Source organism: Vipera ursinii, assembly GCF_947247035.1.
Source record: "Vipera ursinii genome assembly, chromosome: 2".
NCBI classification, from domain to species: domain Eukaryota; kingdom Metazoa; phylum Chordata; class Lepidosauria; order Squamata; family Viperidae; genus Vipera; species Vipera ursinii.
In genome coordinates, this window is record NC_139513.1 from 2753019 (window position 1) to 2768973 (window position 15955).

Below are 15955 nucleotides of genomic sequence, written 5' to 3' on the forward strand. Positions count from 1 at the left end.
AACTTTACTAGCATGAGAAATGAGTGCAATGGTGCGATAGTTTGAACATTCTTTGGCACTGCCTTTCTTTGGAATTGGAATGTAAACTGATCTTTTCCAATCCTGTGGCCACTGTTGAGTTTTCCAAATTTGCTGGCAAATTGAGTGTAGCACTTTTACTGCATCGTCTTTTAAGATTTTGAATAGCTCAGCTGGAATACTGTCACCTCCACTAGCTTTGTTGTTGCTCAGCTTTTCTAAGGCCCACTTCACTTCACATTCTAGGATGTCTGGCTCGAGGTCAGTGACCAACTCATTGTGATTATCAGGGACGTTAAGCTCATTCTTGTATAGTTCTTCTGTGTAATTTTGCCACCTCTTCTTAATCTCTTCTGCCTCTGTTAGGTCCCTGCCATTTTGGTCCTTTATCATGCCCATTTTTGCATGAAACGTTCCCTTCATCTCTCCAATTTTCTTGAAAAGATCTCTGGTCCTCCCTATTCTATTGTTTTCTTCTATTTCTTTGCATTGTTCATTTAAGAAGGCATTCTTATCTCTTCTAGCTATTCTTTGGAATTCTGCATTTAATTGGGCATATCTTTCTTTTTCTCCCTTGCCTTTTGCTTCCCTCCTTTCCTCAGCTATTTGCAAAGCTTCCTCAGACAGCCATTTTGCTTTCTTGCATTTCTTTTTCTTTGGGATGGTTTTGGTTGCTACCTGTTGTACAATGTTGCGAACCTCTGTCCATAGTTCTTCAGGCACTCTGTCTATCAGATCTAATTCCTTAAATCTATTTGTCACCTCTACTGTATATTCAACAGGGATATGATTTAATTCATACCTGACTGGCCTAGCGCTTTCCCCTACTTTCTTTAATTTAAGCCTAAACTTTGCAACAAGAAGCTCATGGTCTGAGCCACAGTCAGCTCCTGGTCTTGTTTTTACTGACTGTATAGAGCTTCTCCATCTTTGGCTGCAGAGCATATAGTCAATCTGATTTCTGTGTTGACCGTCTGGTGATGTCCATGTGTAAAGCCGTCTCTTGGGTTGTTGGAAAAGAGTGTTTGCTATCACCATCGTATTCTCTTGACAAAATTCTATCAGCCTGTGCCCTGCTTCATTTTGTACTCCAAGGCCAAACTTGCCTGTTATTCCAGTTATCTTTTGGCTTCCTACTTTAGCATTCCAATCTCCCATGATGATAAGGACATCATTTTTGGGTGTTAGTTCTATAAGGTGCTGTAGAGCTTCATAGAACCGGTCAATTTCATCCTCTTCAGCACTGGTGGTTGGAGCATAGACTTGGACTACTGTGATATTGAATGGTTTGCCTTGGATTCGAACTGAGATCATTCTGTCATTTTGAGGATTGTATCCCAGTATTGCTTTTCCTACTTTTTTATTGACTATGAAGGCTACTCCATTTCTTCTGAGGGATTCCTGCCCGCAGTAGTATACCTGATGGTCATCTGAATTAAATTCACCCATTCCTGTCCATTTTAGTTCACTGATACCTAAGATGTCGATGTTTAGTCTTGTCATCTCTTGTTTGACCACGTCCAGCTTTCCTTGATTCATGGATCTTACATTCCAGGTTCCTATGGAGAAAGAATCTTTACAGCATTGGACTTTCCTTTCACCACCAGACATATCCACAGCTGAGCGTCCTTTCGGCTTTGGCCCAGTCGCTTCATTCTTTCTGGCACTACTAGTACTAGCCCTCTGCTCTTCCCCAGTAGCATATTGGACGCCTTCCGACCTGAGGGGCTCATCTTCCAGCGTCATATCGTTTTGCCTTTTGGTACTGTCCATAGGGTTTTCATGGCAAAGATACTGGAGTGGTTTGCCATTTCCTTCTCCAGTGGATCACGTTTTGTCAGAACTCTCTGCTATGACCTTTCCGTCTTGGGTGGCCCTGCACGGCATAGCTCATAGCTTCATTGAATTACGCAAGCCCCTTCGCCACGACAAGGCAGTAATCCATGAAGGGGCAGATTTCCCTAATATGCCTGAAATCTGAAGGTCTTTAGGAACTCGAAGCCAGATTTGTGCAGTGCAGTTTGATTGAATGTGGTCTCTAAATTGCTATTGGCACTTAAGATGGCTGCCTGGTTATTAAATTGATGGATTAATTAAGTACCATCGACTTAGTGCTGACTCTTAATGATCAGGTAGATTGATTTTCTCCCTGATGATCTGTCCCTAAGTTGTTGTTTTTTAGATCTTACTGGATTATTAAATGGGACCACCTAATTGTGATCCTGAAGCCACAAGAGGCAATTAATTGAATTATCTAAATCTAAAAAAACCTACCTGGCTTAGGAGTCAAGTCCTAAAGAAAGGCAGTTTTCAGTTCGGAGAACGTCTAGAGGAAATTGATGGCAAATCAAAGGCTTTTCTTTGATCTTTTCTGTATAAATTCTAACCTTACCTTTGCCCAGCAAGCTGCTAGTCTAGCCTTCAACCAGAATGCTTTATTTCTGCTGATTGAATATTTCTCTTTTGGCCACTCCTGGTTCTGCCATAAGAAGGAAAGGTCCTTTGGTGTGATACTATGGTGTCTTCCTGCTTGAAGGCTGCTAAGCTGTGTTTCTCCAAGGAACCCTGGGATTTTGGAAAGGTGGGGATGGGGACACAAGGCAGGAAATGAGTGTCATCTGCCATGGCTCTCCAGGAAAAAGCATAATTGGAGTGAGTAATGCAAGCAAAGAGGAACAGTCATTAAAGAGATATTTTTCATAGATAATCAAGTCTGAATGTTGCTCCTCGGTATGTAAAAATAGCCATTGAAAAACATTTGGTTGGTAACCCAGTTAAATGAATAGCTCATTAAATTGTGATTTTTTTTGCTCTTGAAGCATATTGTCCCATTTTTTCTCCCAGCAGTGAAAAGAATCTGTGGCAACAGGCAAACGGTAGATCGAAATTTCCTTCCCTAAACAGCTTGCTCTTTCCCAGTTCTTCAAAGAAATGATCCAGCCCTTTTAAAATCATTCAGTCTCTGTGAATGAATGAATGAACCTTTGTTGTTAAAGTACAACCATGTACACATTGAGATTGGCTGAGCCTCCCTTCATGCCGCCACCACCAACTTACAGTGACACAAACCCTCCACCTTATTACACCATGTGAGCTAATTGCACAACGCACGGGCCTCGCAAGTCAAAAGCCTAACAGCCCTTGGATAAAAGTTGTTCTTCAGACTGTTGGTATGGCTGGCTATACTCCTATATCTCCTACCCGATGGTAGGAGAGTAAAGAGATACCGTCCAGGGTGTGAGTCATCCCTGAGAATTTTCCTCACTCTTCCAAGGCAGCGAGCCCTGGCGATGTCATCCAGTGGTGTCAGGGGACAGCCCACAATGTCTTGTGCTGTGCTCACCACCCTCTGTAATGCCTTCCTATCCGAGGCTGTCAGACCAGCATACCAAATCACAATACCATACGAGAGGACGCTCTCTATAGACCGGTAAAAGCTGGTCATAAGCCGTTGTTTTACCCTGTTCTTCCGCAAGACCCTGAGAAAGTGAAGTCTCTGCTGGGCCTTTCTGGCTACCTGGGTTGTATTAACTTTCCAGGTCAGATCTTCGCAGAGGTAGACTCCCAGAAATTTAAAGGAGGAAACTCTCTCCACACAGTCCTCCCCGATGTAAAGTGGGGCAGGTTCCTCCTTTTTCCTCCGGAAGTCTAGCAACATCTCTTTTGTCTTGCCAATGTTCAGGTGCAAGTTGTTGTTACAACACCATATGGATAGTTTTTGTACCTCCGCCCTGTATGCTGTCTCATCCCCACCTGTAATAAGACCCACCACGGTAGTATCATCTGCAAACTTAATTATCGCAGTAGATGGGTTGGATGATACAGTCATATGTTTACAAAGAGTACAGGTAGAGGCTAAGCACGCAGCCCTGTGGCGAGCCGGTGCAAAGCTTCAGGGGGGTGGACAAAGCAGTATGCACAAATCAACACATACATCCTTTTATGTATTATGTATTACCCAAAGTATTACCCCATTTTTGTGTATTGCCCAAAGATGCTTTTTCATGAGGCAACTGGACTTCGTTTTTCTTTGAAGACGTTTTTCTTTTCATCCAAGAAGCTTCTTGGATGAGAAGTAAAATGTCTTAAAAAAAATCAGAGCTGAAGAAGCTTCATGGATGAGAAGCAAAAAAATTTCAAAGAAAAACAAGAAAGTCCAGTTGCTTCCTGAAAAAGCATCTTTGGAACTACTATGACCTGGATGACTGAGAATCTCCATAGTCATAGTTTAATGAAAAGGACTAGGGATGATAGCAGTTTTCCAATATTTGAGGGACTGCCACAAAGAAGAGGGGGTCAAACTATTCTCCAAAGCACCTGAAGACAGGACAAGAAGACAATCAAGGAGAGAATCAACCTAGAACTAAGGAGAAATTTCCTGACAGTTAAACAATCAGTGGAACGACTTACCTTCAGAAGTAGGGGTGCTCCATCATTGGAGCCTTTCAAGAAGAGATTGGGCAGCCATTTGTTAAGAATAATATAGTGTCTCCTGCTTGAAAAGGTGGTTGACTAGAAGACGTCCAATGTCTCTTCCAACTCTGTTATTCTATATACTGTAAGTGCAAAGTGGAATCTGGCTGTGTGTTCAGACTTAAAGCGTTCCTATCCAGAATGATGGGGTCCAGCACCAGCCTCTTGAGGAGGGACCATGTTCAGTTCCTCAGATCCAACAGGATCAAACTGTTTTCAAGTAAACTGGTAAGTCCTTTCCAGGGCTCTTACCCTCAGAAGGACAAAGACCCTCGTCCCAGTGGTGCCTAGGACACCTCTGCTCTAATGCAGGGAGCAACAAAGATGATCAGGGATCTGGAGGCTAAAACATATAAAGAACAGTTGCTGGAATTGGGGATGTCTAGTTTAATGAAGAGAAGGAGTAGGGGTGACATGATAGTGTTCCAATATCTCACGGGCTGCTGCAAAGAACAGGGAGTCAAGCTATTCTCCAAAGCGCCCGAAGGTAGGACAAGAAGCAATGGATGGAAACTAACCAAGGGAAGAAGCAACCTAGAACTAAAAAGAAATTTCTGACAGAACAATTAATCAGTGGAACAACTTCCCTCCAGAAGTTGTGAATCCTCCAACACTGGAAGTTTTTAAGAAGAGTATAGGGTATAGGGTTTCTTGCCTGATCAGGGGGCTGGACTAGAAGACTTCCAAGGTTCTGTTCTATTCTGTTCTGTTCTATATTCTATTCCTATTTCTATTCTCCCATTTAATCTCTTCTGGGGGCTCCAACAATCTTGTGAGGTGGCCCCTGCTGCTTAGTTGGACTTGTATGTCTGGGCTGCTGGTTGTCTATTGCTACTGCCACTCACTTGTTTTCTCGCTGGCTCCCTGCTGTTGTTAGCCTCTCGCTCTCCTTCCTTTGTTCTTGGGTTGTCTGCCTCCCCAGCTCCTTCATCCTAGGAGACCTTCAAGATCCCTTCAAACTCTGTTATTCTGTTATCCACTGCTCAGCTGAGCTGGGCTGAGCTTGCTCAGATTGGCTGCCCTCTCATGCAGCATTTGACCGCTGCCCACCAAGCCACCCACTGGCAGCAGCCCCAAAAGACTTGATAAAGCTGAAAACTGGGCCAGAACTTAAAATCCCAAGAAAATCCCCACTATAACCCTCCAACCACTACGGCCCTCCTCAGAAGCCCCTTGTCAAGCAAGCACCCATTTCCATCCATCTTGGACGTTTGTATCTTGTCGATTACAAAGGGCTTGGGATTTCAGGCCTGTTCAGGAATTCTGCTATACTTGCAGCTTTTTCTTCATTCCATGCATTTTTCGGTCTTGACCTTGGATTTGCGTCATACTGAAGATTTGAAATCGGCCTCTTTCTGTACTTTATTTTTGAACATTTTTCCTTGTATGCAATGAAATCACTGCAGTGTTGGGAAGGTTTTTTCCATAACCCATTCATTTCGGAATCCGCCTCCTAAACATATTAAAGATAGTTCTCGCTTAAAGACTGGTCATTTTAACAATTGTTCAGAGCTGTGATGGAGCCAGAATGGGTTCTTTACAGCCATAAAGCACTTTCAGCCATTGTAAATGGTCATGCTGTCCATCCCACTTCACCCCCAACAATCCCATAACGGCATGAATGAGTTTTGCTTAATGACCGCCATGGTCACTTAACTGCAGTGAAAAAGGCTGGAAAATTACTTCCGGTCATGTGGGTGCCTCGGACTTATGACCACAATTCTTGTTTGAAAGTCAAGGAGTACCTGTAATTAACCATAATCAGTACGTTTAAAAAGGCAACATTATGAACATTCAACAAACATTGTAATATTTCCTAACTTTAATCTGCATAAACAAACTGACTAAGCAGGGCCTTTGCACAGTTTAAATTTTTCCAACAATTTTATAGAAAGAATCCATTGTTTGGCTTCAAGTGCAAGCAAATTGCAAGACATATAGAAATAATTATTTCTAAAACTAATTTTATGAAACACTGAGGAAACATACTTTTAAAAAGAATGATTTAAAGCGGTGGCCTCCAACCTTTTGGGCACCAGGGACCGGTTCCTTGGAGAGAGGTTTTTCCACAAACCAAAGGGGTGTGGGGTTTCATGTGTTGGCTCCATCCCGCGGATGGAGCTTCACTTGTTTGCATGGACCGGTTTCTGGCATGCCGTGGACCAGGGGGTTGGGGACCCCTGATTTAAATTACACAAAAGAATTTATGGGCTGAATATTTTAAGAACGAGTCTGAAATCCAGTTGTGCACAAATGATGAACGTGTAATTGCTAAAATGTATAAACTTTTATTGAAATTCAAAATGGAAGAACGAGTAATACATGATAAAGTGGGGTAAAATAATGGTTACAATATAGATGGAACAATGGGAAAATATGATTCAAAGGATTTAAATTTACATTATGTTATAATCTTAACTTTTTTAATGATAATGTACCATTGGTATGTCACCAGAAATTATCTAGAACAGGGGTGTTAAGCTGCTGGCCCACGGGCCGGATGCGCCACGAGGAAACCATGCCCACCCATTGCCAGCAATGGGCAAAAAGCTCTGATAGGTCACGCGACGTCACATGACGTCGCAAGTTTGACATATCTAGAATATATAAGGGCACATCATTATGCTGGAAATCTGAACAAGAAAGAAAGGACATTTTATCATCTTTGGTGGACGCATAAGAAATCTAGAAAATGTTGGATCCAAATATATTTACTAATTTCAAAGTTTTTAATGATTAATATACAATTAAAATAACAGGTTTTTCTTTTAGGAATGATCTATAAACAGTTGGAAAAAGTCATGAATTTATTTTTTTTTGTACATGATAACTGCAGCAGGACTATTATATGCACAAAGATGGAAAGCTTCAGGATTACCTGCAATGGAAGAATGGTTGCTGAAAATGATGGGACTTGCTGAGATAGCCAAATTGACTTCTTTAATCAGAGAAAAGACAATATGTGTGTGTGCGTGTGTGTGTATCAAAAAAATTCTTGTCTGTAACTTGTAACTGGGCAAAATGTTGCATCATAGGGCAAAACTTTTCTAACCAAGTTTCCTCAAATGGGCTAACTTATAGAACGCATCCAGAATCTGGGACCAATGACTTCTATGGGATTGAAATTTGGCAAATTTGTGGTTACATCAGTGCTGCCACTTTGTCATCTAGAAATTCAGTAGATTGGTCCTACCCTACTCCTCTGGATGCCAGATGAAATGACCCCACCATTGGCTGCTGGGAGGCAGTCAGAAGCAGTCAAGCTAGCAGGAAGTTGCAAATCTCACTTTTTTGTCCTTAGTCATTCAGTAAGAAAATGTCTCTGAAATTATAACACAACCAATAACAATCTTAAAAAAGGTAAAGGTTTCTCTGTCCAGTTGTGTCCAACTCTAGGGCATGGTGCTCATTTGTTTCTTGGCTGAGAAAACCAGTGTTGTCCAAATACATTTTCATGGTCATCTGGCCAGCATGGCTATATGCCAAAAGCACATGGAAAGCTTTTATCTTCCCATCTCAGTGGTACCTATTTATCTACATACATTTGCATGCTTTCAAACTGCTAGGTGGGCAGGGGGTGGAGCAATCAATGCGAGCTCATCCCGTCATGCAATGTTCGGGTATTGAACCCTCGCTGTCAGCTCAGCATCTTTAACTGCTGAGCATACACATTTTAACAGTCTAGTATATTACTAAAACTCTCATGTCTGAAACTTTGTAACCTTCAACCTGAACTATGGTGCTGGAGAAGACTCCTGCGAGTCCCTTGGACTGCAAGGCGATCAAACCGGTTGGTCCTAGAGATCAACCGACTGCTCTTTAGAAGGCCACATCCTGAAGTTGAAACTCAAATACTTTGGCCATTTAATGAGAAGGAATGACTCACTGGAGAAGAGACTAATGCTGGGAAAGATTGAGGGCAAGAGAAGAAGGGGACGACAGAGAATGAGGTGGCTGGATGGAGTTACTGAAGCAGTAGGTGTGAACCTAAATGGATTCCAGAAGATGGTAGAGGACAGGAAGGCATGGAGGAACATTGTCCATGGGGTCACGATGCGTTGGACATGACTTCGCAACTAACAATAACTTTCAGCTGTTGACAGGAATCTAGTGTCCCTATTGACACCCTTGAAGGAGCATATGTGGCTATGGCATCATTGCCTTTGCAGGCTTTCAAGATCATGGCTAATGTCCTTGGAAAACCTTGAAGGGAGGTGAATGACTATTTTTGTACTTCTTTAGCTTATCTAAAGTGTTTGTCTGGGTGGTGTGTGCCAATGCTTCTGAGTGGAAAAATCAACAATGTAGCAAACATAGAAATATGAGTGTCAAAATGTGTTCAGGGTTCCCTCTTCCTTAGAGGGACCCGTTTTTATTCAGCTGAATAAACGTGTAAAACCGTATCAAGGTAAATACCTGGACTGCTGTACCTGAAAAGGCAAAACACAACTGGATGATACACTGCATCATAGGCCAAAGCTTTGTCAACAATGGTGTCTCATATGGCCTAACTTACAGAATGTCAAGACCCATTACTTCCAAGGGAATTAAATTTGGGGAAAAAATTCTCATTTCAGTGCCACTGCACTGCTTTTCAGTGCTACCATGGTCAGCTGCAGTGACACGATCTTCCTTTTCAATATTCCCCGACAGCTTCGCACGAGTCCACAGGGAGCCTGGTAGTAACTGATACAATAGCTGACACTCCTTGTCACCTTCCCATTAGCAAACTTATTATGGGAATCTTGCAGCGAGGTCAATGGAAAAACAAGACACCCTGTTCCAGTCCCTCTGCACTTGAACAGTTGTTGGTCACTCACATCCTGCCTCCCACCTGTCAGCATCCAGCATGATAGGAAGAAGGGAAGAAAGGAGAGTGAAAAGGAAGGGAAAAAAGAGGAAACTACTTCTATGTCTCAGTTTTCAATTTTTCTTTTGTTCTTGCACTTTTAACTCTCTGATTTTTCTATTTTTTACTTTATATTAGTTTCTATTAGGTTTTTATTTGCCATTTAATAACATCTTTCATTAAAATAGCATGTATAAGGTAATTGATACATCACTTGGGAGAAAAAAGGTCTTGGTTATGATCTTTAAGTCCTTACATGGCATGGGTCCGGGATACCTCGAGGACCACCTGCTGCCGGCGTCAACTCCCCTCCGCCCTGTGCGTGCCCACAGAGAGGGCCTCCTCAGGGTGCCTCCAGTCAGGGAATGTCGACTGGCGACCCCCAGGGGGAGGGCCTTCTCTGTGGGTGCCCCGGCACTATGGAACCAACTGCCGGTTGAGCTCCGGATGACATCGGACCTCCGATCCTTCCGTCGCGGGTTGAAGACCCACTTGTTCGAGTTAGCTGGTCTGGCCTGAAGGGGAATATGGGTTTTTTAATTGGCTTTATTATCTTACTTTTGCTGTATTTTAATTGGGCATGGTTTAATTTTCTTTTAATTTTTGTATACTTATTTATATATGCCCTGTGAACCGCCCTGAGTCCCTAGGGAGAAGGGCGGTATAGAAATCCAATAAAATAAATAAATAAATAAAAAAGAAATTCAAACCAGAATCAAAGCTATCATCTGAAAGCTCAGATTAACTGTGCTATCATAGGCAGAGAAGGGTCCCACATGGGCCTTTGAAAAATTCGGATGTGGCTCTCAAAATTCACTTGTAAGGTTAATCAACAGCCTGTAATTCTTAATATGAAAAATCATTAAAAATACTAAGGAGAAAATGTATATTCTTAACATGATGTTCATAGTCCTTGAAAATCAAATTTTGATTTCTTCCTGAGCACAACCAGCATTTGAAACATAGGACATTGCTCACCCTCAAAAGCCAGGTGTGGTCAGATAAGAAAATCAGAAGCAAATATATGCAGATATCTTCTTTTGAGGGAAACTAAAATGAACCGTCACAGACTTGTTAATTTTCTTTGCTATTTCCTTCATGGGTGATCAGATCAGATCCCAAAAAATGAAAGCTCTTATCACATTTATGCATTTGTATAGTTAATCTTCGCTGTGGATTTTTTGATGGGAAATAAGGTGAGAACTCTGAGTGAAACCCTTTCCACATGCTAGGCACTTATATTTTCGTTGCCCTGTGTGGATCCTTTTATGGGAAGCAAGATTGCTGGAGTGATTGAAACTCTTTCCACACTCTATGCATTGATAAGGTTTCTCTCCTGTGTGGATCCTTTTGTGGGAAGTGAGGGTGCTAGGGTGACTGAAACTCTTTCCACACTCTGTGCATTGATAGGGTTTCTCTCCTGTGTGGGTCCTTTTGTGGGAAGTGAGGGTGCTAGGATGATTGAAGCTCTTTCCACAATCCATGCACTGATAGGGTTTTTCCCCTGTATGGACTGCTTTATGGAAAGCAAAGGTGCTAGAAAGATTGAAGCTCTTTCCACAATCCGGACATTGATAGGGTTTTTCTCCTGTGTGAATTCTTTTATGGGAAGTAAGATAACTGCTTGTCCTGAAGCTACTTCCACACTCCATGCATTTATATGGCTTCTCACCTGTGTGGATCCTTTTGTGGGAAGTTAAAGAACTGTTTGTCCTAAAGCTTTTTCCACATTCCATACATTTATATGATTTCTCCCCTGTATGGATGGTTTTATGGGAAGTAAGCGTATTGTAGTGAGTGAAGCTCTTACTACACTCCATGCACTGATGTGGCTTCTCCCCCGTGTGGATCCTTTTATGGGAAGTAAGATCTGTGCTCCTGATGAAGCTCTTTCCACAATCCGTGCATTTATGGGGTTTCTCCTTTTTGTGGATACTCTTATGGGTGCTCAGATTGCTAGAGTGACTGTAGCTCTTGCCACACTCTGTGCATTTATAGGGTTTCTCCCCTGTGTGGATCCTTTTATGGGAAGTAAGATCCATACTCTTTGTGAATCTCTTTCCACATTCCAAGCATTCATATGGCTTCTCCCCTGTGTGGATTCTGATATGGTTGACAAGCTTATCATTTCTTGTGAAGCTCTTTTCACACTCTGTGCATTTATATGGCTTCTCCCCTGTATGAACTCTAATGTGGGCAATAAGTTTATCGTTCCTTGTGAAACTCTTTCCACACTCTGTGCATTTATATGGTTTCTCCCCTGTATGAATCCTTAAATGGGTGATAAGTTTATCATTCCTTACAAAGCTCCTTCCACAAATGATACATTTGTATGGATTCTCTTCGAAGTGATTCATTTGATGGGAAACAGGTTTGCAGAGATAGTTGAAGTTGTTGTCACAATCCTTACATTCTAATGTTTTTTTCTCCAACTCATCCCCCCAATAAGACGGGGAATTCTGACCATGCCTGTTCCTTTCCTGTGTCCATTCACACGGGTGAGTGATGTTTGATTGCTCTTCAAATATTTTATCAAAGCCTAAATACTGCGCCATCCTCTCTCTATTAAGATCATCTTGGGTCAGCAAATCATAGATTTGCAGACATAAAGGAGGATGGTTTATTTCCTGTTGATTATTTAATTGGATTCCATCTTCACTTTTTGGTTGCCAATGATTTGAGAAGGTTTCTTCTCCCACTTCAACCTTAAAAACCTGTAAAAGTGTGTCTTCTGGTTCCTGGTGAATCTCATTCTTCTGCTCATTGCCTGATTGAGAGAGAGAAAAAACCGTGGAAAAAAATTATTTCTTCTCTTTCTCACAGAGAAGACTCATGAAAATATCACGGGCAACCAAGAAATCAAACAATACAAATAACCAGATTCAAATTATCTATTTCAGTCATATGCAAAAACCTGGGTCTAATGCTGGAAAATTGGAAGGTCATAGTCTTTTTCGCATGAAGAAAAGTACAACCATAATAAAGTGGATGGATTTATTTATAGTGGCAATGAGTGTATGGCTGGAAGACCTCAAAATCCACATCATATGGAGAAAATCTATGTGTTCTCAATCTGTCAGTTAGTCAATCAATCCCATGTTTACATTTAATGGAGGAAGCCCGAGTTCTAATAACCCTGAGTGAGCAAGAAACAATTCTTTAATTTATATGTTCTATGCAGTGCATCATTTTGTATCCCCCATCATGAATCCCCAGACATGTTTGCTCCAAATTAAAGAATCAAAACCATTATCAACTTTCAGTTTTTTATAAAGTGCCTGCCGGCATATGAGGCCATTTTCTGTAGGTCTCAGAAGGAAACAGCTGTGCACAAGGAGACAGTTGCGTATGTGGGAACTATTGTGGATTTTGATTGTGTGATTTTGGGGGCAGAACAATGGTCATCATTTTGGGGACAGGTTGAACGTACCTTTTTTCAGCACCATTGTAACTCTGAAGAATTGCTGAACAGGTGTTTTTTTTAAGTAAGAGCACGTACACAAAAGAAATACATACCTGTGTAGCTCCTGGAAGACCTCCCTTCCTGAAAGCTACTGATCAGCCTATGCAAAGCTAAATGCACTGCATAGTCAAAAGGGTTGAACACAGAACATCCAATATGGAAGAGACATATGCTTGAAGGTCAATAAAGACCAAGACTAGTGCCTACCACCTCCAACAAATCAGCATCAAATATTAACAGTAGACTGCCTATTTGAACCTCGCTGTCTGGATTGTAGCTCACAGATTCAAATGGCCAGCCTGGTATCTCAGGTGCAGAGTACCTTGGAAGGAACCATAAAACAGATAGCTTCCAATCATAAAACACCATATTTGGAAGGAGGAATTCTTACACAGAGAAGCTACATTCCAAGATGTCTCCAGCATGACTTCTCCATGCAAAGCTTTCTCTTTGGGATCCAGCAGGTCCCACTCCTCCTTGGTAAAGAAGACAAACAACTCCTTGAAGGATATGGGACCCTGAAAGAGGAAACAAAAGTTACTTACTAATGGAAAAACTGAGGAAAGTAAAGTTTTCTCAGAAACCCCTGAAGCAGTGAAATTCACAAATGTTTTCCTGGCTGGTTTCAGAATGTGAGGGGCCACAGGGAAAGATTTCATTCTCCATCATCTTTTGGTAGTAGCTAGGTCCCAAAGGTTGATTAAATTCACTGTACCTCTTAGGACTCGGTGACCCTGAACACCCAAATCACAAACTCATTCTCGAACCATCAGTTCCTGCTCTGCCTTCCATCCTCCAGAGCTGCTCCAGCTTTTATTCGAAAGCAGCTGACCAAGAGAAGGACAAGCCAGGTAGATGTCCAGAAGAGGAAAGGGTCTCACATTGGAACAAAGGTTGACTTTGGGGGGAGAGATAAAATGGATACTTCTTGCCTTACTCATATTTGCGCTTTTGGAGGCACATGAAATTTTCCTCCTACCTGCCCTGGAAGTCCAACATTGGTTTCTGCTTCACTAGGAAGAGATGTTTTTCCTACCACCAGCTGGTATATGACTCTGTCCTCTGCAACCGAAAGATGGAGGAAATTGATATTTTTTTTAAAAAAGAATGCTTTATAAATTCAGGGGTAAAATAGAAACAAGAATTACTGAAGCACACAGGGCCATTCACTTTATAAGAACAGGAATGAAAACCCTTTGAGGAAGAACTTCACTGCCTTGGAAAGCGTCCTCCCTTACCTGGAGACAAGTCCTGATTTAGATCCTTTGGAGAGATTTGCCCATGGACATTGTTCTGACAAAGATTGACTGGATCCCTTCTTGCCTCAGGAACCTCAGTGATTAACTCCAGGAAGGATGTCTCCAGCTGCAGCTGTGGAGAGCAGCAAAAAAGGGCATGGATTGCATGTGGGAACACAGAACAACTCTGCTTCAAAAGCATTTGGGCAGTGCCATGTAAAAATGCCCCAAATACTTAAGGTTGGAATAATTTTCCCACCCACCCCTTGGAGCCAACCTGTATTTCTCCTTGTTTCTTCTCCTCTGCCTGGCTCAGAAGGAAGCCTTCAGCCAGAGCCACTGCCTGGGAACTGGTCTCAGCTTTGCATTCCCGCACCCAGTTCCCCATCTCTGGTGGCATGATGGCCAGGAACTGCTCCAGCACAACCATGTCCAGCATCTGGGCTTTCGTATGCTTTTCTGGGTTCAGCCATCGATTGCAAAAGTGATGAAGGCGGCTGCAGAGTGCTCGGGGACCCTCAGAATCTTGGTAATGGAACTCCCTGAAGGGTTGTCTCTTTACACAGAAAATGACTGTTTCTTCATTCTGGATCTTCAGTCCTGCCTTTCCTTGGATTACTGCACTGCTTTCCATATGAAGAGAATCACAAACTGCCAGTCCTTCCCAAGCTGCTCTTCCTTGGATCATTTTCCCTCTGGGCTCAGCTGCAACTCCCAAAGAGTGGAAGTCTTTCAAGCTTTCTTCGTTCTCAGGACTGGAATTTTATTCTTTTATTTTCAGGACCAGAATTTCATAAAAAATTTAACGAAGAATTTAACAGGGCCACTTTTTCATCTTTATTGCTCAGCTCTTCTTGTTTCTGTACAAGGAAGACTTTGAGGCACCAGCTGCCTAGTATTCCCAACCTACAATGTAAATAACGGAAAAGACCATCAGTGTATTGTCCCAAAGGTGCTTTTTTCCCCAAAAGGCTACTGGACTTCCTTTGTTTTTACTTAAAGACATTTTGCGTCTCTTCATAAGAAGCTTCAGAAGAACCGAAGAAGCTTCTTGGATGAGAAGTGAAACATCTTCAAACAAAAAAACAAAGAAAGTGAAGTTGCCTTTTGAAGAAAAAAAAGCACCTTTGGGACAACTGTGACTTGGATAACCAAGAATCTCCATAAACATGTGCATTGGAAACTTCCTTCCTTGTTGATAATCTCATCTTTCAAGCCATACCTTAGAGCCACTACGAATGAACCTTTATTGTCAAATGTATACATTGAGATTGGGTGAGCCTCCCTTCGTGCCCCCCCACAACTCACAGTGACAAGCCCACCATCTTGTTATACCATGTGAGCTAATACCACAACACACCGGCCTTGCAAGTCAGTCATACATAAAGTTATTTCCCATTCAAGAGCCTGACAGCGCATGGATAGCTGTTCTTCAGCCTGTTGGTACGGCTGGATATATTCCTATATCTCCTACCGGATGGTAGGAGAGTAAAGAGGTACCGACCAGGGTGTGAGTTTTCCCTGAGAATTTTCCTCACTCTTCCAAGGCAACTAGCCCTGGTGATGTCATCCAGTGGTGTCAGGGGACAGCCTACGATGTTTTGTGCTTTGCTCACCACCCTCTGTAATATCTTCCTATCACCACCCTCTGTAATATCTTCCTATCTGCGGCTGTCAGGTCAGCATACCAAACCACAATACAGTGCGAGAGGACACTCTATAGTAGACCGGTAAAAGAAGGTCATTAGCCGTTGTTCTACCCTGTTCTTCCGCAAGACCCTGAGGAAGTGGAGTCTCTGTTGGGCCTTTCTGGCCACCTAGGCTGTATTGAGCGTAGAAGATTCATGAATGAGGGTATTTTTCATTCATATCAGAGGAGCTGATGGGCAGATCCAACACAGCAATTCCCCCAGC

At 42.3% G+C, this 15955-nt stretch overlaps 1 protein-coding gene across 1 annotated transcript; it reads right to left on the minus strand.

The window, feature by feature from the left end:
* Positions 1-10500: 10500 nt before the first annotated feature.
* LOC310634709 (uncharacterized protein) lies at positions 10501-14843 on the minus strand (the record flags this gene model as incomplete). The annotated part of the gene is made up of 3 exons (XM_083353243.1): positions 14349-14843; positions 13195-13321; positions 10501-12128 (listed from the first exon to the last, which is right to left on the minus strand). The coding sequence occupies exons 1-3, from the start codon at positions 14727-14729 to the stop codon at positions 10501-10503; spliced, it is 2136 nt and encodes a 711-aa protein (XP_083209369.1). The 5' UTR covers positions 14730-14843.
* Between the last annotated feature and the right edge of the window lie 1112 nt (positions 14844-15955).